General features: G+C 31.3%; 2 protein-coding genes across 3 annotated transcripts; one reads left to right on the plus strand and one right to left on the minus strand.

The window, feature by feature from the left end:
* The first annotated feature begins 9,585 nt into the window (after window positions 1-9,585).
* LOC102588320 (uncharacterized protein At1g04910) lies at window positions 9,586-16,446 on the plus strand. 2 transcript variants are annotated; one of them, XM_015303291.1, is made up of 9 exons: window positions 9,586-10,371; window positions 11,246-11,318; window positions 11,414-11,484; window positions 11,595-11,683; window positions 11,774-11,906; window positions 11,989-12,221; window positions 12,306-12,782; window positions 12,873-13,103; window positions 15,979-16,446. In XM_015303291.1, exons 1-9 carry the CDS (start codon window positions 9,775-9,777, stop codon window positions 16,046-16,048), a joined length of 1,974 nt encoding a protein of 657 aa, XP_015158777.1. In that variant the 5' UTR covers window positions 9,586-9,774; the 3' UTR covers window positions 16,049-16,446. The 2 variants fall into 2 exon arrangements, with proteins under 2 accessions (XP_015158777.1, XP_006363085.1); XM_006363023.2 differs by lacking the exon at window positions 15,979-16,446 and adding an exon at window positions 14,511-14,595 and having other exon boundaries at window positions 12,873-13,128.
* Window positions 16,447-19,774: 3,328 nt separating this feature from the next.
* On the minus strand, window positions 19,775-22,295 carry LOC102577905 (fructokinase-like protein 1). The gene is given in 2 exon segments (NM_001288518.1): window positions 19,775-20,467; window positions 21,549-22,295. Coding segments are annotated over 2 exon segments (1,440 nt in total).
* Window positions 22,296-23,852: the final 1,557 nt, after the last annotated feature.

A 23,852-nucleotide genomic window follows, 5' to 3' on the forward strand; every position in this document is an offset into this window, starting at 1 on the left:
TTTTTCATCATATATATTTTTATTTAAAATCTACTTTTCTAGCTATTTTAGATGCAAAATCGTTAGGTACTGTTTTAGAATCAATTTGTTTTAATAATTTTTTTTCAAATGATAATATAGCTAATTCATTCGATCTCTCTTAAGACATTGTTAGATCTTAAAGAAGATTTAATCAATTTTAATTTCGAAAAAACTTCTTTATGATAACATTATTCTATAAGCAATATGTGTATTTGGAAAAGAATCAAGTCTTTTTATTTTGATTGAGTATTTTCATTAGATCATTATCTTCTACTTGTATTATTTCTCTTAACACTTTTAATTCAAAAAATAAAATCTAAACCATCAATATCAGAATAACTATTACGTGTTAAAAGAAAAGTTCAAGATTAAGACAATATTTTTTAAATTCTCATCATCTAATGATCTCAATATTTTTACCACTAAATAAGAAATCAAAAACATTTTCATATTTCAAGGAATTTTGTGATTTCGCTATCTATATTTTCATCAAATTATTTCTTACGAAATTCAAGTTTATTTTCATCTCATATGCAATTTTCTTAGTAGAAATCATAACACTCATAGTACATATAATTTTTTTTAAAATAACATATATAAGTAATTGTTTTTTTAAATGGGTCCCCAAAATATATCGGGTCCCAAACAAGAGCTTTAGTGGCCTAACTAGGGTTTAAGAGTGCCCTGCATTCCAACTCTATAATATTCTGCTAGATAATATATAAATACTCTTGAAATAATATTTTCTTACTTCCTTATCACACAGTAGAAAATAAGTGACTAAGAAAATACTTTCTATATGAAAAATATTTCTCATACCAATCATGAAATAAAAGAAGAGAAGAGAATTGAAGTGGATAAATATACTATCTACCAAACTTGGTCACATATGTTACTTAAATGTGAAGTTAAAAAATTCATAAGTTTTGGAACTTGCTAGGAACATCACATGACAGACACTTGTAAATAAAAATAATTCAGCAGCCCTGGAATTTGACATAACATCACGTGTTAATAAGACTTTCTCTATTTTAATTTGTTTATTTAATTTTAACTTAATTTAAAAACTGAACTTTTGTTCTTAAATTAACTTAAACATAAAATATATCAAAATATTCTTTAATTTTATAATCTTAAACATAAAAAGTTAAAATTTAAAAATTACTAACAGAAAAGATATTTCTTTTTGAATAAATTTTAAAAAAATACAAATAATTTAAGGAAGGAGTAGTATTTTTATTTTTTTTGACATACCTAAAAGTTTCAAAGCAAACAAAATACATTGTGAACCACCAACCTTAAGTTGACCAAGACTTTGAAGTAAACAAATTGTCTTCATTCAAATAAAGATATAATTTAATTCAAGACAAATATCTTACGAATGCTTTGAATAAACTCAATCGTTTTTGTTACTACTCTTCAACTACCACCTACAAAGGTTTATAATTCAACTTTTTCAAATCGATCGTCACCTCAACTTTATCATTATCTACTCTTTTATTCACGTGTCAAAGTATGACGATTAAACTACCACCAACAACAGTAACTTTGTTTCAATATACTTAAAATTTTGATGACAGTCTAATTAGACTTCACAAAGTTTCACACTCAAAAATCGAAGAAAACACATCATTCATCTCCTCTCAAGTTCCAACAAGCTCAAAATAGCTATTAGCAGCAGAGGCTAATCTAGAATTTTGAAATGTATTCGTCCAATCTATAATTATTTCACGCGTATTTCTTATGGGATTGTACCTCAACCTTACTGGATTATAATACTTTTAACTAAGATTGCATTACATCATCTTAATTTTGAGTGAATTACCAAACGATATTCGCAAATGCGGAAACCACCTTATTGCAGGCCCAAAGCCTTTCATCAAATATGAAAATCGATTATAAAATACATATCATACATGTTGAAATCATCAAATCACCGATAAAAGATCATCTTAATAAAATATTGACGGTGGCCAACTCAAATTTTCTAAAAAGCTAGAAATCAACATAATATAGTCCAAATCACTCTCGAGCACCTAAGAATCTATACAAAACACCCAACTATATCATAAATCACCCTCCGTACCTAGTAAAATCTTCAATAAACATCGACTTCGTTAAACAAAATGTTGTCTTTGGTCAAACTTTCCAAATCTAAAATGGTCCAACTATTTGGGCCTAATTCTTGCAAAACAAGTTAGTTCTAAAGAGGGATTTGTACCAGGCAAGGCCCACTATAAAAATATTTAAAAGGTCTGGCCCAAACAAATTTGGGCCACCAGCTAACCCTTTTTAAAAAGGGGGAAATTTCGCAAATAGCCACTAAAAATAACTTAAGTAGGCTCCATCAGGGGCGGAGGCAGCATATACTGAGGGATCCGAACCCCCTCAGCAGAAAATATTACTATTTATACATGGCTAAAATTATTTTTTAGGTATGTATAGATGTCGAACCCCCTTCCACTAGTTCGTGTGTTTACTTCTCAGATTTTGAACCCCCTTATTAAAAATCTTGACTCTGCCACTGGACTCCATAGCTATAGTTTGATGATTACGATTTATAGTAGCTACATTTAGAGGGACAAGAGAGGTGAGAGAGATTGGAAGAGGGAATAATAATAAATTAGTAGGATCAGAAAAATTGTTTTAATCCTAGGAAAAATACTCCTAAATATGATAACTCCTTCATTGGATTTTACATAAAGGTGTTCGAAGTGTCAATATTATGTTAGGTGTGCGAACTAATTTTTACATCGGATGTTAATAAGAAAAAAGAACCTATATATAAAGGTGTATGATTCTCTTAATAATATGTGGCTTTTTAAAAAAAAGTTGTACATATTAATTTTGAGGCTATTTTGACCCAACACATTATATCGTGAGTTGTAACACATTTTTCAATGATTGAAATTGTTTTTTTTTGGAGTAATGTGATAATGATTAGAATTGTTGTTTCATTGAGCACTTTCACTATCGGTTGAGGGTTGAGTTAGACGATATCTTTTTTATTCTCCTCATGTGGTAGATGGAAGAAATATATTTTACTCTTCTCAATTTATATGAAACTTTTTTTACGAGATATATACTTCATAAATTGATCCCATAGTATTAATCACATATTGTTAAAGAAATTTTTTCTTTAAAAAAGAAAAATCTTAAATTATTGAAACATTTAAATTTTCAAATTTATAAGACACTTAAGATTGTTTTATAATCATTGCTATCATGTATAAATTAAATCAAATTAATTGAATTGTGTTCTTTTTTTTCTTTATTCTCTGCATTTATATATTCTTAGTATTCTCCCAAACAATTTTAATAAATTTTCCCTTTTGTACTTTGGGAATCTTTTCCAACTACACCATGGTCTTTTTTTTTTTTTCATAACTTCAGCTTAAAAGATTCACAATTGAGTCATCTTTGTTACGGAGCGTTTTATTTTCAATGTGGGACTTTTTGCGCGAATTTGAATTTAATCGGACTCAAATATGAATACTGAATATCGGGTGGAAAAAAAATTGATGTTCTCTACTTTGTCTTATATATACCTAACTAATAATATTCCTTGTACACAAAAATATAAATAAAAATACTTTGCAGATTTTATGGCTTTACACCAATTTTTTCCCTGGCAAAGAAGCTTTTTTTTGCTCTTTTCTCTCATTGCCAATGAAAAAAAAAAGTTGCCTATAATACTAGTGGAGAATCAAAATGATTTTTTACAATTAAAATAAACAAAGATGAAAAAAATGGGTATATTTAAGATAATTTGTTTAAATAGTCAGTTGCATTTGTTACTGCTAAAGTTTTATGTTACAAACTTTTTTAATTCAAATACAAGAAAGGTGATTATTAGTAGAGATAGTATTGTTTATCAATTATCATGGGTCTCAATCAATAATTCCAAGGGTTAATAAGAGAACATAATGTAATTATTGATTTATTAAAATACTCAATTTGTTATAGTAGTTATAATATTTGATTTATTAAAATACTCAATTTGTTAATTACATAAATAGTAAGAGTTTAATAGTTTAGTTATAGCATGAGTTTATTGTTTTGTTTATGTGGCTATTTAATACCCTACAATTAATGAAATTTCAGAGATAAAAAATATTTCAATTATATTTCAAACTTTCCGTAGTTTGCATTTTTTAATTCAAACTTGATTGAGTTCCAAAAAAAATTTGATAGGAGTGTTCTTCCTTAAACAAGACGTGATATAAATTTGAATTAATCAGTTTAGTAAATTTTGAAAAACATATGCTTAATATATGGAGTAACACTTCATCAAATATCAAGAAAGTATATATCATACAGATCCTCTTGCCTAGGTTCAACAGACAAATAAAAATCCCAACAAACACTAATTAAGATACCATATCATAAAATATAAGAATAAAATCATTATATAATTCTTCATAATTGTTCTACTTAGTTTTATTTGTGGAGTCCCATTACACTTAAGAAAATGGTCTTCATTCACATCACTTGGGAATTATTGAAGGTCCTACAATAAATTAGGAGAACAAAAATACTGTACTACCTATGTGACTTTACTAGGATTTGGACATGTGTCCTTCAAATAATTATAAAGTACCAATCTTATTCCTACCATATAGAATAAAGAGATCCTTAACAATTAAAACTTAGATAACAATTCATTGAAAAAGAAATGAATTAAGGGTGTTCACTATTTGAGCAAAAATAGATTCAAATTAAAAAATCGAATCAAATTTGAACACCAAACATTCGATTCAAATATTAAAATATTCTATTCAAATTTAATCGAAGCTTCAATCTAAACATGACCAAAACATCGAATATAAAATCAAAACAAAATTAGGTACCGACGCGAAAAATAGAAATGCAAATAATGAGTAAGACGCGTGGGCCAAGAACAATTGAAGAAAATTTTCATTAGTTCCATCACCGTCGCACATGTTGACTAATCTACGTATGACACGTGGACATAATTTGAAGAAAAAAAATAAAAGATAGGTCAACAAATTATAATATTTTTTCATTCCCAACTTATAAATATAATTTAATTAATATTAAAATTATCCTTAAAAAATATATATTCTTATAAATTTTCTATCAAAAAAGTGTGAATCAGCATAAGAAAAATGTTAACAGTATCATTAAATATTTATTAATATTTTTTTATTTCTTCAATTGATTAGAAGAAAATTGTATCGCATAAATTGAAACGAAGTATATATATAAAAACATTTGAACTGCAAGATGTCACACGGTTTCATGAATTGTCACACCCTCCAAAATGTTCATTTAGCCGACATTCCGCCAAAATTTATATTTTTATAATATACTTTTCTATGTCTTCTCGAAATTTCTTCCAATCTTTTCTTATGGTCAATTTTTAAATATTATTTTTGAGTAGCAGCAAAATAATTGAAAGAACTTTTGAAAATATATTTGATTTGTTTTTCCTGTTAGTAGTACATGAATTATTAGAAGATTTCAAATATTAGTATAAATATATTCGAAAAGTTTGACTTGTCAGAAATATTTATGATGACTCTTTTATTGAAAATTCTTAAGAACGAGCTAATTTTCAATTGGAACATCCTATAAAATAATTAAAATAAAAGAGTAAAAATAACGATTTGAAAATTAAAATTATAATAGTGATCGGTTGTGTTTAGGATCGTAATTATCCCATGTTATACCGTTTTGGCTTATTATAAGTCATGTCAAACAAGTAAATATAGTCTAACCGTTGTATTAATTGATTAATTAGCAGCTTTTGATGTTAATGATAAGCTTAATTATTATTACAACGATTATAAAATTCCTTTATGGAGTTTACTATATAGTATACGGTGCATTTGTTGCCGTAGGTAATGATTAATTATAATTAAATAGTGACCTATACTATAGTGCTGATCACAAGTCATCATGATTATTAATTAATAAAATATTAGTATATGGTGTTTTTAATGTCGTAGGTAGAATTAAAGTAAAATAAAATAGTGGCACTATTTCATGGTGCTCGAAATTCAACACAAATACTAAAATATTTTACCCATTAATTGTAACAACTTCATCAGGTTAACGTTAGATATTAAACGTATATAATTGATCTTCGTTTATAGTAAGTACATAAATTAAAATAAATGGTAATTAAACCATATATAATTGTTCTTAATTATTCAATTTTTCAACCTCTTCTTTCAACTTTAAAAGTAATCATGATGTAGTATATTGTATCGTATAGTATTGTTTTGATAAATATAATATTTGAATATATTGTATCATTCTTTGTCGTTATGAACATATGTAATGTCACACATCAATAATAACAATTTGAATGATAAATCTACAAAAAAAGTAAATTACGTATTAGAGCTACTATAAAACGTAAGGTAAAGAATAAGTAAATTTTATAATAAGTAGAAGAAAATATTAAGATAACAACGCGATCACACTAAATTAATCGTTACACCTGAGACTTTTTTTCATTACATAACAATAAATTTAAAAGATACGACACAATACAATAAATTTTAAGTAACAATCAAAATAAACATGATATTTAAACTAACAATACAATATAATAAAACAGATAGCAACCATCCAAACAAGGTGATAAACAATTGTGATTAATTAGTTATAACTTGCTAAGGATAACATATTATTAGTGGAATGTTTATAAGTAACTGTATTAATTTTAACCAAAGAAAGCAACAAAAAAACGTCTTAACGATATCACTAATTCTATTTAGAGTGACCAAAAAGAAATGCGTTGGTGATGTTTTTGTACGTTTGGAGTGGTAATGTTTAATAATCCAAATTTGATTTTCTTTACCAAAAATGTTTTTAGATTTTATCTCCAAATGTTATTTTTCCCAATAATTATTAGTGTAAGGCAACATTCGAAGAGTCTTTTTTCCATATTATTATAAATAGATGTTTACCCGTTTTATCTTTGATTAATTTGTATTTCGTAAGCGTAAAATAGGGAATTACTAGAATATATTTACCATTTAAAGGTTATAATTACTAAAAAGTATACGTAAGTGAGAAGAATTATTGCCTCAATATTACCCCCTCTCTCTCTCTATATATAGTAAGGAAAATTGATTGTAATCATATAAATAAAATATGAGGAAATAAAGATTTTATGATGAATATTTGTGAGAACAAATTTATTTATCTCTTGATTTTTCTTATATAAATATTTTTCGTAATTCGAATATAATTAGTAGCGTATTTTTCTTAAATATAATATGATATTTGATGAAAAGGCATATTTCGAAAGAGGATAGTGTGCTATTATGAAAAAATGAATGTTATTAAGTCATATTTGAAGAGTCGTTTCCAAAATTATCCTAATTTTTAAGTCTACTATTCAGACACAAATTCTTACTTTCCAAACATTTTGAAAGACATTTTTCAAAGTAAATAGATTTTTTAAAATTTGATCAAATATACTATAAATAATTGGATTAATTTATGAGTGCAAAACTAAATTTCATTAGTCAAATATGTATTATTGGTCATTATTTATGTGTGAAATCAAACAAGTGTTCACTTTTCGTGTAACCAACGATGTGTCATAAGTTCTCTATTTCTTTTTGTAGTCATAAATTGCTCCATAATTTAATAACCAAAAAATGCAACTTACTCATTCATTTTCCTTAATTTGGAGATCAGATGAGTAAAATATTATTCATGTGAGTTTCCACAATACGTTAACTAAATTTAAAATTTTGGTTGTTGTTAAAGTAATCTATTGTCTTAGCTTCTCTGTAAAATATTCTAGTGCAATCTCACAAGTGGAGTTGGAGAGAAGCGTGTATATTTAATTTTACTTTAATTTAATGAAGATAGAAAGTTGTTTATGAAATACTCTCATCTAGGTAAAACAGAAAACAAAAAGAAACAGGCACTACTAAAAGGTCATTATTTTCCTTTTCAATAGCTATTTTCATAGATTTTTTTATTAAATCTATGGGAAAAGAAAATTTGTACTCCTCGTATGAAAAAATTTCCACTATTTTAGAGAGATTTTGTTTTTCACCATGCATATTTTCATTGAGCTAGTTCGATGAAATATAAATAGAAAAATCATATTTTATGGCATAAATTTATCTTTGATCACGGTAAAAAATATTTTTTGCTTCTAATAGTGACAACAAATTTGAAAGTGATGTGTACGTAACCTTGCAAATTAATTTCTTCTCCAAGCTCTAGAAAAAAGGAAAAGAATAAACTACAATAACAACAATGATGTATTTAGCATAATCTTATGTACCAATTTATTACTCCCTCCGTAAAACGTTTTAAAACTATAATCATATATATATATTTCTCTACTAACTGAACAATACAAATAAGTTTAGAGGAAAAAAAAGTAGTAATACTAATAAATATCTTTTAATTATTTTTAAAACGTTATATAGTCTACATTATTTACCTGTACTTGATAAATATTTTCTTGGAGGAAATTTTTTAACTTATATATAAAAAAAAGTCACATCACTTTTCAAAATAGACCAATTTCAGAAATACCTTTTTGTGAGGATTTTAGCTTTGATTAAAGTCTGTTAACAATTGAAGACAAACCGTACTAGAAATAATCTTCACTCCAATTTATAGTTGACTTGATATATTTAAATAGTATAATGATAATTTTACTATTTCTGGTGAATTATTATAAGTTATTTAAATACTGAAAAATCACTACTTTTCACTAAAAAAAAACATATTTAGTAGTCATTATAATTGTTAGTTTAAATATAATATTCATTTTTACTATTATTAAAATTAGTTGTATTGCATCGTATCGTATCGTTAGACGTTAGGTATCGACAAAAATTCTCATTCTATTTAACGATCAATTTGATGTGATTGCATTGCTAACATAACTTTTTCTTCTTATTTTGTCTTTATTTATTATTTAATAATCATATCTTACCCTTTATCACCTTTTTTATTTTTTTGGGTTTCCCCCTCGGTGTCTGGAGCTCACATTGGAACTCCGACTAAATTCGTTATTATTTAATAATCATATCTTACCCTTTACCATCTTTTTATTTTTTTGGGTTTCCCACTCGGTGTTAGAGCCCACACTGGAGCCGCGATTAAATTCGAATGGCGCTCTTTAAGGCCTATTCGGGGTGAGACGCTCCCAACAAGATTTTCTCCTTCTGGTTAAGGATGAAGCATTTCCACCAGTCCACCACATTCTTTATATAATAACTCTACTTCACTCTCTACTTCAGTTTTCTTATAGGTTTATTCTTCAAACTGTTGATTTGTGACATTATGTAATAACAAAGAATGATAAAATCTCTAAATGTTGTATCCATTAAAACAAGTTAATACGATACAATACAATACATTATAAAGCAATACATAATAACTATCCAAACAGTATCATGAATTGTTCTAAACCACAAATTTCAGAAACATATTAAATCAAACAATGTCATATAAATTGAGACAAATATAATATTCAAAGTTATACTTTTAAAACTCTATATATTCCTAATGAATTAAGGAAAAATACTATATAGTAAAAGTCTCAATCCCAAAAGGAACCAACCCATAATCTTCCAATTCCAATTCCAATTCCAATATATACACAAAACAAACCAACGGTTAACAAATTAGAATATCTTCTCCTTTATTCTCTCTTTCATAATTTTCTCACAAAAAAATAATTAATTTTTTCGACTTTCTTTCAATTCTTTGTGATTACAAGTCATACAATTTCTCCGTGAAATGTCAACCGGTGGCACCACCGCCGCCGCCAACTCCGACAGTGTTATCCCCATACCCACCACCACCCACCACCGTCGCCGTGTCGCCGACTCCGCCACCATGACGACGACCGACTCTGAGAAATTATTAAATTCCGATTACAATTTCTCCTCCGACGAGGATAATAGCAATAACCCAGAAATTAGCAATTGTGATCTTCATCATTATCACCATCATCATCACCCGTTAATTAAATATTTATTGGTACGGAAAAGGGTACCGGAAAGTATTGTTTTTAGAGTAGAAGAATGGGTTTTAAGCGTTTCTACAATTATTCACTTTTTGAAATTAAAGAAGAATATGGGTCGTACAGTTTTTGGGTTTCTGATGATTTTATTGATGATTTCTGTCTTCCTCAAGTTTTCTTTCATGATGATGAATACCAATGTTGAAGATTTAAATGGGAATTTTTTGAAAAGAGAAAATGGTATTTTTGTTCTTCGTAATTTCAAGTATGATTCGGGTGATGCCCAAAGGATCATTTCTGAAACAGAGTCTTCGTCTTCGGGTTCGGCTTCTGGAGATTTTATGAGAAAACGTCAGATGAAGGAAATACCAGTAAGTATGGATTTCCATTTTTTACCTTTTCAAAACTAATTTAGAATTGTTGTGAATTGATATGAAAAAAAAAAGTTTAAAAGATTGAATTTTTAATTACCAAAATTTTTAGTTTGCTGTTTATGGGTTGAAGAATGAAAAGATGGTAACTTTGTTATGGAATTTTATGAAAAGATAGAATTTTGGTAACTTGGGAATATACTTTTTACTTTTTCAGTTTATCCGTTCACTTTTACTTGTCACGTTATTGTTCGTTAAGAGAACTTAGTAGGTAAATTTGCGAGGATGGTGGAATCTCTATTCATTGTTTGACTTGGGAAAAACCAAAGTAGTGGAAGGGCAACAGAAAACAGTGTTGAATATTGTGAACCATTTGCCAGTTGGCTATTGGCAAATGTTGACTATGATGGTGGCTTTCCAACTATTAGTTTTTTTTTTCATTCGGTGTCTAGTAGCCATAGGAGAGCCCGATTAAATTTGGATTCGCGCCAGAAAGTTCCAAATTAGAGGTAAAGCGCGGCCTAATAAAGGAGATTTTGTATTTGGGGATTCGAACCCGAGATCTCTGGCTAAGGCTTTCCAATTATTAGTTGTGACCGTTATGGAGCCTTCTATATTCTTTTTCCTTTTTTTCATGAAAAACATAACGGTGGTGTTCGAGTTAACTTGTTTGAATTTTCACAACACGTTTGTCACTTAATCTTCTGCTCATATACATCTATAGTTTATTGTGCTCCATATGTTGTTCTCTAAATTTACCTAAATACAGACTTATTGCAGTTGTTGTTGTGTATTTGTTGACTATGCTAGGCATATCAACAAAATGAAATGAAAATAGAAGTATCTAACTTGTATTTATGGATTGCTTTGACAGGTACCAGAAATATGGATGAAACCAAATAGTGATAATCATTATCAATGCATTTCTCGGCCTAGGAATCGTATAAGTATGTCGAGATTTCAGATTTCTGAATTTATATGGTGTTTATTCGGAAGGTCATTTGTAATGTGTTCTGATATCTGGAGTTTTTTTTCTTTCCAGGAACTGGTTCATCGACGAATGGCTATATCTTAGTTCATGCGAATGGAGGATTAAACCAAATGAGAACAGGGGTGAGTAAAAACTCGTGTATGTTACACTCGTTAAGCTATTGTATGGATGTGTTTTAGCGAATGGCGAAGATGTTATGTTGTTGCTAATTATGTTTAGTGGATTATGGCAGATATGTGATATGGTTGCTATTGCTAAAATAATGAATGCCACTCTGGTGCTTCCTTCTCTTGACCATGAATCGTTTTGGACCGATACTAGGTACTGTTCTTTAGTTCTTGTGATCAGTCGACTATGACCCCATCTTAGCGCCTCTTCATTTCTGTTCTAATAATGTGTCGCTTCTTGCAGTGATTTTAAAGATCTTTTCGAGTGGAGACACTTCATTGAAGTTCTCAAGGATGATATTGAGATTGTTGAGTCGTTGCCACCGAAATATGCAGCTGTGATACCCCTTCAAAAGGCACCTGTGTCATGGTCAAAGGTTTGTAAACAAAACTACTATGTGCTATAGCTCTAGTTTTTAGTTTTCGTGGCGGAAACTAAAGTATGATGCTTCATTGCAGGCTAGTTACTATAGAGGAGAGATACTTCCTTTACTAAAGAAGCACAAGGTGATACAATTTACCCATACAGATTCAAGGCTTGCTAACAATGGCCTAGCATCGTCCATTCAAAGGCTTCGCTGTAGAGCTAATTATCAGGCTCTGCGTTATACGAATGAGATAGAGGAGTTTGGAAAGAAGTTGGTTGATAGACTTAGAGATAATGGTGAACCATTTATCGCTCTCCATTTAAGGTAATCTATCTAAACACTTTGTGTCTTTGTCTATTCTTTAACCATTGATCTATGAGTAACTTGGTATATTGCTCAATCGTGCAGATACGAGAAAGACATGCTAGCGTTTACTGGCTGCAGCAACAATTTGACTATTGAAGAGGCTGAAGAACTTCGTACGATGAGGTATGAAGTGAAACATTGGAAGGAGAAAGAGATAGACAGCAAGGAAAAACGACTCCAAGGAGGCTGCCCCATGTCCCCTAGAGAGGCTGCTTTATTTCTCAAAGCGATGGGATATCCGTCCACGACCAGAATATACATTGTTGCAGGGGAAATTTATGGCAACAACAGCATGGATGAATTCCGTTCTCATTACCCGAATGTGTACTCTCACTCAACCCTTGCAACAAATGAAGAACTCGAGGCTTTTAAGAATTATCAAAACCGTCTTGCTGCAGTAGACTACATGGTAGCCCTTGAAAGTGATGTTTTTGCTTACACTTACGATGGCAATATGGCGAAGGCCGTGCAAGGTCATAGACGGTTTGAAGGATTTCGAAAGACCATTAGCCCGGACAGGTATGCTTATCATCCTCAATGCTTTACATCTTCCCATTTCATCACTTAAATCAAACTAACACTAATATTAATACATTTTCTTCATTTCAGGTTCAATTTTGTAAGATTGATCGACTCGTTAGATAAAGGTGAAGTCTCTTGGGAAGAGTTTGCTTCAAAAGTTAAGGCCTTACAATCCAACAGATTAGGAGCACCTTACCTAAGACAAGCCGGTGAATCACCACGATTAGAGGAGAACTTTTACGCGAATCCTTTACCAGGTTGCTTGTGTAATAGATCACACGAAGAAGCCAGTAAACAACAACTCAACAAGAGACCAAGATTGAGGGTTGCTTCACAAAGATAGGTACTTTCAATGATCATAATTTGGTAGATTAGTCCAATATCAATACTTGTTCTACAAATGCCCTATAAGGGGTTGCTAGAAGTCGGGTTTTTCATCGCCCTTCACACTGCGCGGCAAGCAAAAACAAAGAGAGATTGTTGTAACAAGCAAAGCAGTACTTGGAAGCAGAGATGATGTTTTATAAGATGGACAAAAGAAAAGCATATACACAAAGCAGAGAGATATACTCAAAAATCATTCTTTAGGGTGGAATATAAAAAATTTCATTCATTTATTTGTTTTTATTTTGGTTCTGAGTTAGTTTTGTGATATAGGTTCAACACGGATTGATCATATATGTATTACCAATTCATGAAAATGATATACAGATCTTTACACAGATGCAGATTTGCTCTTCCTAGACAAATGTTTGTGTTAGCCTTTCATTTTTAGCTTAAAAAACTACGTAATGTGTGTATTAGACGCATGTCAGGTGTTCAAATCCTAGTATTTGAGTAGAGAAGGGTAATACGATGAGTCTATTATCCACCGAGTTTTGGATGTGTTTTAACTGATCCAAGAGATTTCTCGATTATAAAAAAAAAAAAAAGTACTATATGGATCATTCCACCCTTAGGAAGATTGTGGTTCAGTTTGAACTGCTCCCCTGATAAATTGATCCAAATATATAGTCTGATATACTCTTTAATTTTGTAATTTGGAGCTAATATATTTCTTGTTACAAAAATGATTCACATATATCCTTTTCATCTAACGAAAGTGAAAATAAATTTATTTTTTTATTTTTTGAAAAATCATATAGGAATATATATAATCCCTCTTAAAAAATAAATCTTGCAATACCTAGTAACTGCTCCACTAGACCACTACCACTAGCATTCAAAGAGAGGTTGCAACTTCTAAGACTCATTTTATTAAAGAGTTTAAGTAATATTTGTCGTATAAATAATTTTTACATTATCAGGTTACTTGTTATAGCATTTAAACTCTTTATTAAATAGGTGGTTATTCTTTATTTTATTTTTTTGTCATTCATAAAAATATAAGTATATGTTTGTATTCCTCATGTCAAAGCTCCAGCTAGAAGCATGAATTGTGGTCCTACCAGTTTTTGCAAGTATAAGCTAAGCACCTTGACATTAAAGTTGTTGCCACTTTATTCAATTCCAAGCTGTCTAGGACAAAATATTTAATAGGATTCACAATGGACATGGAAAATTATGAGGAATTATACTTTCTTGGCTATTTATAACAGAGGAAAATAATTTTTTCAAATCTGTTATGTGTGAAAATGAATTTCTTATAAGCTATTGTATGGATGTGTTTTAGTGAATGGCGAAGATGTTATGTTGTTGCTAATTATGTTTAGTGGATTATGGCAGATATGTGATATGGTTGCTATTGCTAAAATAATGAATGCCACTCTGGTGCTTCCTTCTCTTGACCATGAATCGTTTTGGACCGATACTAGGTACTGTTCTTTAGTTCTTGTGATCAGTCGACAATGACCCCATCTTAGCACCTCTTCATTTCCGTTCTAATAATGTGTCGCTTCTTGCAGTGATTTTAAAGATCTTTTCAAGTGGAGACACTTCATTAAAGTTCTCAAGGATGATATTGAGATTGTTGAGTCGTTGCCACCGAAATATGCAGCTGTGATACCCCTTCAAAAGGCACCTGTGTCATGGTCAAAGGTTTGTAAACAAAACTACTATGTGCTATAGCTTTAGTTTTTTTAGTTTTTGTGGCGGAAACTAAAGTATGATGCTTCATTGCAGGCTAGTTACTATAGAGGAGAGATACTTCCTTTACTAAAGAAGCACAAGGTGATACAATTTACCCATACAGATTCAAGGCTTGCTAACAATGGCCTAGCATCGTCCATTCAAAGGCTTCGCTGTAGAGCTAATTATCAGGCTCTGCGTTATACGAATGAGATAGAGGAGTTTGGAAAGAAGTTGGTTGATAGACTTAGAGATAATGGTGAACCATTTATCGCTCTTCATTTAAGGTAATCTATCTTAACACTTTGTGTTTCTTTGTCTATTCTTTAACCATTGATCTATGAGTAACTTGGTATATTTCTCAATCGTGCAGATACGAGAAAGACATGCTAGCGTTTACTGGCTGCAGCAACAATTTGACTATTGAAGAGGCTGAAGAACTTCGTACGATGAGGTATGAAGTGAAACATTGGAAGGAGAAAGAGATAGACAGCAAGGAAAAACGACTCCAAGGAGGCTGCCCCATGTCCCCTAGAGAGGCTGCTTTATTTCTCAAAGCGATGGGATATCCGTCCACGACCAGAATATACATTGTTGCAGGGGAAATTTATGGCAACAACAGCATGGATGAATTCCGTTCTCATTACCCGAATGTGTACTCTCACTCAACCCTTGCAACAAATGAAGAACTCGAGGCTTTTAAGAATTATCAAAACCGTCTTGCTGCAGTAGACTACATGGTAGCCCTTGAAAGTGATGTTTTTGCTTACACTTACGATGGCAATATGGCAAAGGCCGTGCAAGGTCATAGACGGTTTGAAGGATTTCGAAAGACCATTAGCCCGGACAGGTATGTTTAGCATCCTCAATGCTTTACATCTTCCCTTTTCATCACTTAAATCAAACTAACACTAATATTAATACTTTTTCTTCTTTTCAGGTTCAATTTTGTAAGATTGATCGACTCGTTAGATAAAGGTGAAGTCTCTTGGGAAGAGTTTGCTTCAAAAGTTAAGGCCTTACAATCCAACAGATTAGGAGCACCTTACCTAAGACAAGCCGGTGAATCACCACGATTAGAGGAGAACTTTTACGCGAATCCTTTACCAGGTTGCTTGTGTAATAGATCACACGAAGAAGCCAGTAAACAACAACTCAACAAGAGACCAAGATTGAGGGTTGCTTCACAAAGATAGGTACTTTCAATGATCATAATTTGGTAGATTAGTCCAATATGTACTTGTTCTACAAATGGCCTATAAGGGGTTGCTAGAAGTCGGGTTTTTCATTGCCCTTCACACTGCGCGGCGAGCAAAAACAAAGAGAGATTGTTGTAACAAGAAAAGCAGTACTTGGAAGCAGAGATGATAGTTTATAAGATGGACAAAAGAAAAGCATATACACAAAGCAGAGAGATATACTCAAAAATCATTCTTTAGGGTGGAATATAAAAAATTTCATTCATTTATTTATTTTTATTTTTGTTCTGAGTTAGTTTTGTGATTTAGGTTCAACACGGATTGATCATATATGTATTACCAATTCATGAAAATGATATACAGATCTTTACACAGATGCAGATTTGCTCTTCCTAGACAAATGTTTGTGTTAGCCTTTCATTTTTAGCTTAAAAAACTACGTAATGTGTGTATTAGACGCATGTCAGGTGTTCAAATCCTAGTATTTGAGTAGAGAAGGGTAATACGATGAGTCTATTATCCACCGAGTTTTGGATGTGTTTTAACTGATCCAAGAGATTTCTCGATTATAAAAAAAAAGAAAGTACTATATGGATCATTCCACCCTTGGGAAGATTGTGGTTCAGTTTGAACTGTTCCCTTGATAAATTGATTCAAATACATAGGTCTAATATACTCTTTAATTTTGTAATTTGGAGCTAATATATTTCTTGTTACAAAAATGATTCACATATATCCTTTTCATCTAACGAAAGTGAAAATAAATTCATTTTTTTATTTTTTGAAAAATCATATAGGAATATATATAATCCCTCTTAAAAAAAAGTCTTGCAATACCTAGTAACTGCTCCACTAGATCACTACCACTAGCATTCAAAGAGAGGTTGCAACTTCTAAGACTCATTTTATTAAAGAGTTTAAGTAATATTTGTCTTCGTATAAATAATTTTACATTATCAGGTTACTTGTTATAGCATTTAAACTCTTTATTAAATAGGTGGTTATTCTTTATTTTATTTTTTTGCATTCATAAAAATATAAGTATATGTTTGTATTCCTCATGCCAAAGCTCCAGCTAGAAGTATGAATTGTGGTCCTACCTGTTTTTGCAAGTATAAGCTAAGCACCTTGACATTAAAGTTGTTGCCACTTTATTCAATTCCAAGCTGTCTAGGACAAAATATTTAATAGGATTCACAATGGACATGGAAAATTAGGAGGAATTATACTTTCTTGGCTATTTATAAGAGAGGAAAATAATTTTTTCAGATTTGTTACGTGTGAAAATGAATTTCTTATAAGAAAAATGTGAAATTAAAAAAAATTGTAATTGATACAAAATTAATTCTCCATTAGCCTATGGCATGTTGTGAAAGAAGATAGCACACTGGATGTATGCGCTTCGGTCATGTCTTTGAACAGTTAGATGATATTATGAACGCAAGGTGCGAGATATATACTAAGTTGAGGAATTCATGTAATCATTTTCCTATCTAGAAAGTAGAAACTAGTAGCTAAGGATATTAATGAGATGATTTTGTCGATTATTTACTAAAATTTATATCATCTTAATTTTTTGGCTATTTATTTTGTATGATTAAAATTAGATTTATTCAAATCGTCCCATCATCTTAGTTTCTCTTCGATATTATTTGTAATGTCATGTCAAACCATGTTAGACTTTGACAAAAACTCTCTAGATATTTTTACGATTTGAATGAATTAGAGAACATGAATAGAAATTCGATTCATTCCCTAATCACTACTGTAAAAATTAAGCAAAGATGAAAATTTAAATCAGTGGAAATAAATTAATCAAGATGAAATTGAAGAATTAAGTCAACTAAGATTATGTATCCAATAATTGAAATTTAAATTATACGAGATGAAAGATATCTATACCTTGTAGCTTGCTACTAAACTCACAACTCAAGATACCATAAATAATTTAATTTCAATAGGAGTAGCATAATAGGTTTTGGAGTTGAGACTTTAAAGTTTAATCTAATAGCCATTTCCGCACTAGATTGAAGACGAAAAATCTAATATTTTATTATTTATAAACTTAGTGTAAATAAAATATTTTTACACATTTATTTATAAGGTACGATTCGATTTGTTTTTTCAATTTATTTTTATAAAATTCAATATCTGTCTAATACATAACTTGGTACAATTATAAGTTTATATAAAAAAAACCTCCGATTTTATTTTAGAAAACCTAATAATCGATTTGGTTCGATACATTAACACCCTTAACTGGCATATCGCCCAACAAAGTTGAAGAAGCCTAACATGAAACCATAAGTGATAATTTGAGACGGATTTAAAATTTTAAGTCCATCAATTATACATCATAAGTAGTATTGTCACCATAATTTCCATGTGACAATCATTGACAACTGAATTAGTGAAGAATCTTTAATACGTACTAAATAAGAAGAGCAAAAAATTGAAATGTCACATGAAATTTGCTTACCAGAAAAGCATGAACATAGATAGGAAGGCTAGAACTCGAGTTCGAGCCTCGGATATTGAGAAAATCATGTTAGAATCGTCATCTCTAAATGGACATTGCAGTGCGAGATTCGAATTTAGTCAGGGCTCCAATGTAAGCTTCGGACACCAGTGGCGGAGACGCGGAGTTAGGATTTTTAATAAAGGGGTTCAAAATCTGAAGAAGTAAACACGTGAACTAATTGAATATACATAAAAAAAAATAATCTTAACCATATATAAATAGTAATATATTCCACCGATGGGGTTCGTTTTAGTAAGGGCAAGGGGTTGGGAAAGTTTACCTGAGAACATGTGAAATTAGAAATATGGGCCATATGAGATAATTTAATGCTGAGAGAATGATATCACGCCACAATGAAATGTAATTAGGCAAAGATCTGTCCATATGCTACCATATTTCCACTTTTGTGCTATGATCACCAGTTACAAATTCAGGATTTTCATTAAAGAGGTTCGAAAAATAAAAATGTAGTGCTTGTTCAGATTAGAACTATGAAAATTAGGCAAGCAAGAACCTTTAACAGTGTGAGTGTATTTTCCTTCTTGAAAGTCCATAAAACAACAACCTGGAATAGCCCCTTTCCAACGATTAGGGCTGATGTAACAATCAACAACGTACCAAGTGTAATCCCACAAGTGGGATTTGAAAGGACAAAGTATACACAGACCTTACCCCTATCCCTTAGAAAGATAGAGAGGCTGTTTCTGATGGATCTTTGGCTTAAATAAAACAGTTCGTTGTATACAACATACAAAAGAAAGAACAACAACAATGAAATAATGCAATAACCGAAGGACAAAAAATTACAGGTGATAACCAAAATAGAAAACAAGAAACTACCAGCTGATTCAACAATCATTTGACATTTTTTGAAAAATGACAGCATGCACATTACAGTGAATAATATGAGTTAAGGAACCACAAAATGATAATAGTGAAAAGTGAAAACTGCCTACTCATTACAACAGTGAAGAATCTATATAGCATCCTTTAACCATGAGATGCACAATCAAATGTACCTTCTAGCTGATCTGAGTTACAAATGGAACAGGTTTTCAAAGATCATTCACTTACAAAAACACTATGGATCTTTCCTCAAGAACCTATTATTTGTGAAGTGTCGGATTAATTACAACAAAATCTACGTTTAAGTAGTAACTTCTGCAGAAAACAATGTCCTGAGAATTGGCATTATGGCACTACTACCACATCGATGGTACATAAACCTGCTCTTTGAGATTCTGTGTGGCGCTTTCAGTAGGAAAACCCCTAACAGCACCTATTGTCCACTGGGATATTATCCCCGCTGCAATTGCAAAGCGAAGCTGTCTCTCTAGGACATCTTGATCGTGGTACATCTCTGGTTGTGTTGTCAACTTTCTCATTATTCCAGCGACAACAGCATCACCAGAACCAGTTCTATCACAAGTAAACGGTGTTATGAGCACATCTTCTGTACCAACAACCACCCCATCAAAAGAAGGGGTGTAGTAATGAATCCTAAGTGTCCCATCTGTAACAAACAAAAGTTTCAGTCCGTCGTGCCACAAGGGAGCAATTTCCTCAGGAGTATAGTGATAATAATTTCTTCTTTGTTTGGTTTGTTCATAATTCTCTGCAAAGTACTGAGGTCTGTAATTCCTTTTCCTCTCGTAATGCTCTTCGTCAAGAAGAAATTCAAGCTCTTGTCTTGAAACCTCAATGATGTTAGCTTGCTGCCAGGCTTTCTTGATCAAATCCCTTGTTTCATCACGTGATCTCCACAGGGGCAATGGCAGATTTAAGTCAAAAAATATAAGACCACCAAACTTCTTTGACAATGTAATTGCTTTAAAAAGAGTAGAACGCATAGATGAAGATGTCAAGACTTCAGAATTAAAGTGGAACATCCTAGCCTGCAAAAGAGAAAGCAAAAGCCCCACGAAATTTGTTAATAATAGTTTCCCAACATCACCCTGACACAATTTGTTGAAGCATGTAAGTTCCGGAAAGGATAAAACTGATAGAAGACATATTCTTCTCCATAGTGGAGGTTCAAGCACTGTAATAAAAATATCCATCATGAATTCAACATCTTACTTCTGGTTCATAACAATCGAAAAAAACAATTTCCCTACCGAACAAGAGAATGAAAACTGATAATATATTGAATCACTTTTCAGCTTTCACTATTGAAATTTGAAGGATCAGCCAGTCTGAAGCTAAAAGACTGATGGTTTCAGGAAGACGAGTAACTAGTCAAGCATGAAACAACAAAGCAATATTACTACTCCAAAAGATAACTAGTTGTCAGGACACTAGATTTTTTTAATGATAGGTAACTACACTTTCACTACCTCGCAACTAAAAGGAGTATATACGATTAGCACAAGTCAAACTCAAATAAATAAATTGACGAGAATTATGCATCTTTAGTCAATTGGTTCTACAAAACAAATGTGTCATTGCAAAGAAATGTCATCAGAGTGAAGAGATCAAGCAAACTTCAGAACTGGAGAGAGCAATAAAACTGTTAACGACTGCACAATAGTGTCTACTGATAAATAGTGAGCTTCTCCAGCAGTCTGACTTCAATATACCTACTAGTAATCATTTATGGGAAATTTTAGTGTTACTCTCTACATTCCTATGTGCGATGATGGAGATAGAGTACTTGGAATCAGCAGAATTCCAAAACTAACAACTACGAAACGAACTGGTTTCACACCGGGAGAACAAGACCAAGAGCAACGACTCCAATGGTTCAGAAGATATCTTAAGAAAAGCAGCCATGGGGTTCTTTCATAAGCCATTTTGCACAACATAGTTTAATACCAATACGGTTCGTTCACGTAGCAAATTAGATTCATGCATCCTCTATTAACATTTAAAGCAAAACACCACTACACAAATAGAAACAACAACATACTTAATCTATCCATAAAAAAAAAATCTATCTTTCCTTTTAATAACAACTTGTCTTTCACTTCCACATACCTCTTTCAGAACATCAAGATTCAATTCGGAGCTAAGCAGTGAATCCTCAGCAGAGTCTTTAACTTTCTCCACCCTCATTTTCCCATCTTTAAACTTAATTTTCATATAACTACATCCGGTCCTCATACTATCACTAAATTTGACAGACCTTGTTTGCACATTTTCTTTATTCATTAACAAAACCATTTCTTGTCCAAACTCATCATTCCCAACTTTCCCCATAAATGCAGCTCTACCACCAAGCCTAACATGAGATATAGCAACATTAGATGGAGGTCCACCAGGAGCTCTAACAAACTCAGGTGGATTCCACTGCAACATTTTCCACTCTGAATACTTATCTTTATCCATTTGCTCATGTGATACTCTCACTGTTGGCACAAACTCCTTCTGTGCTGCACCAAAACAGCAGACCAAAGGTGGGTTTGGGTATGGAAAATCAACCCCATCATCATAATCATCAATTTCTTCCATTTGGGTGTTGGATTCTGCAATGTTGATATCAAAGTTTGAATCTTTTGGGGTTCTTGATTTTCTTGAAGTTGTGGGGGTGGATGATTTTTTACGGCCACCGCGAGAGGGGGTAGGGGGTTCTTGGGTGGTGGTGGGGTGGTCATTGGTGGTGGACTTGGGTGGATTTGTTCTACAGGGAAATTTGGAGGAGGAGAAGAAGAAAATGGTGGGGTTTAGTGAATTGTGAGAATGATGATGAGGAAGAGATTGTGGAAGAAAATGGATTGTTGCCATGGTGTTCTTGGTATGTGTTAGGGTTTATCCCTATCTTCTCCATGCCATTGTTCAAAGAGAATTTGAGGTTTAGACTTCCATTCGGGTTTGGATAACTTGACCCGATTGTTTTGACGGGTAGTGACAGTCGGGTCGGGTCGGGTTCATACATTTTATTTTGGGTCTAGTTAGAGCAAATATTTAGGAAAAATTACTTAAATATACAACTTATTCATATTCTCTAAATTTTCCTGTCATTTGAAAAAATTACAGAAATCTCTACTCTCTCTTATTCTCGGATACATCACTTTACGTGATATATTGGTCAGATACATCACTATACGTGATGAATCGGTGCGTAATATATCACTTTACGCGATGAATCGATCAGATATTTCACTATACACGATGTATCATGACGTAATACATCACTTTATGCGATATACATCACTCTACGTGATGTACCAGAGCATACACAATGTATCAGGAAGACTTATGTTTGAAAAAGAAAGGGAAAAGGGTCAAAAACAACTTTGGTTTATTAGTTGACTATACCCTTACCGTTAAAATGAAGTTATTCTTCCCCCAATCGTCTACAAACCTGTCACCCGTATGATTTCTTACATTCATTGAGATATTGTCTTTCCAACATCTCCTCCATCCATTCTTTGTTAGAATTTCTGAAATATTCCTCTAAGTTGAAAATAATTGTAACATTAGGTATTGATTTAGGTATGATTATAATTCTTAATTATTTCCTAGACATAAAGATTTTTAATTGTAGGAAATTTGCTTTCAATTAATCCTTAATTCTTATTATTTTTCGTTGCACTTGTCCAGTATTATAGAATAAATTGATTTTGCATCTATTGATTACGATTTCAGCCCTGTGATTTTAATTACAATCTTGATGTTGGCACGTTTGATTTACAACTATCTTGAATAATTGCCTCCTTTTTCCATTAATTAATAAAAGAAAGGTTGATTTTCTATCAAGTTGGGTGGGTGGGTCGGATCAGGTTAAAATTAGGTAATCTAAGTAAAATTAGATTATTTTTGTTGATTTGGAGTTTTCCATCCAATTGAGGGGTACAAGTGACAAGTTTGTAGACGACATGTGTAATAATAACTTCATTTTAATGATAAGGACATAATCAACTAATAAAATAAAATTGAGGAATATTTTTGACCCTTTGTTAATCAACAATTTAAATTGAACAAATATTTTTTTCTGACTATCTGTATCTGGTAAAATAGGTTTCAATAAATAAATAATTAATTTTCAATGACATACATTGTCACCATCATTAACTAACTGCAACAATTTTTACCATACTAACTACAATCTTCCTTTCAATTTAAAATATAGTATTCAGTAAAATTACTTCATATAAATTGGAACAAAATATATGAAGTAGTTTTAATTAATTAAATCTTGTAACACTCTTAGAATTTAAGAACTAATATTGTGATATAAATTTTGATTTATCTCAAATAAAGATATTTGAAAAAAATCTTAATATATTTAATCTAACAATCAATTTAACAGTCAAAGTCAAATTAATTTCGTATTCGTGG

The sequence above is a fragment of the Solanum tuberosum genome, unplaced genomic scaffold (assembly GCF_000226075.1).
Source record: "Solanum tuberosum cultivar DM 1-3 516 R44 unplaced genomic scaffold, SolTub_3.0 scf00409, whole genome shotgun sequence".
Taxonomy (NCBI): domain Eukaryota; kingdom Viridiplantae; phylum Streptophyta; class Magnoliopsida; order Solanales; family Solanaceae; genus Solanum; species Solanum tuberosum.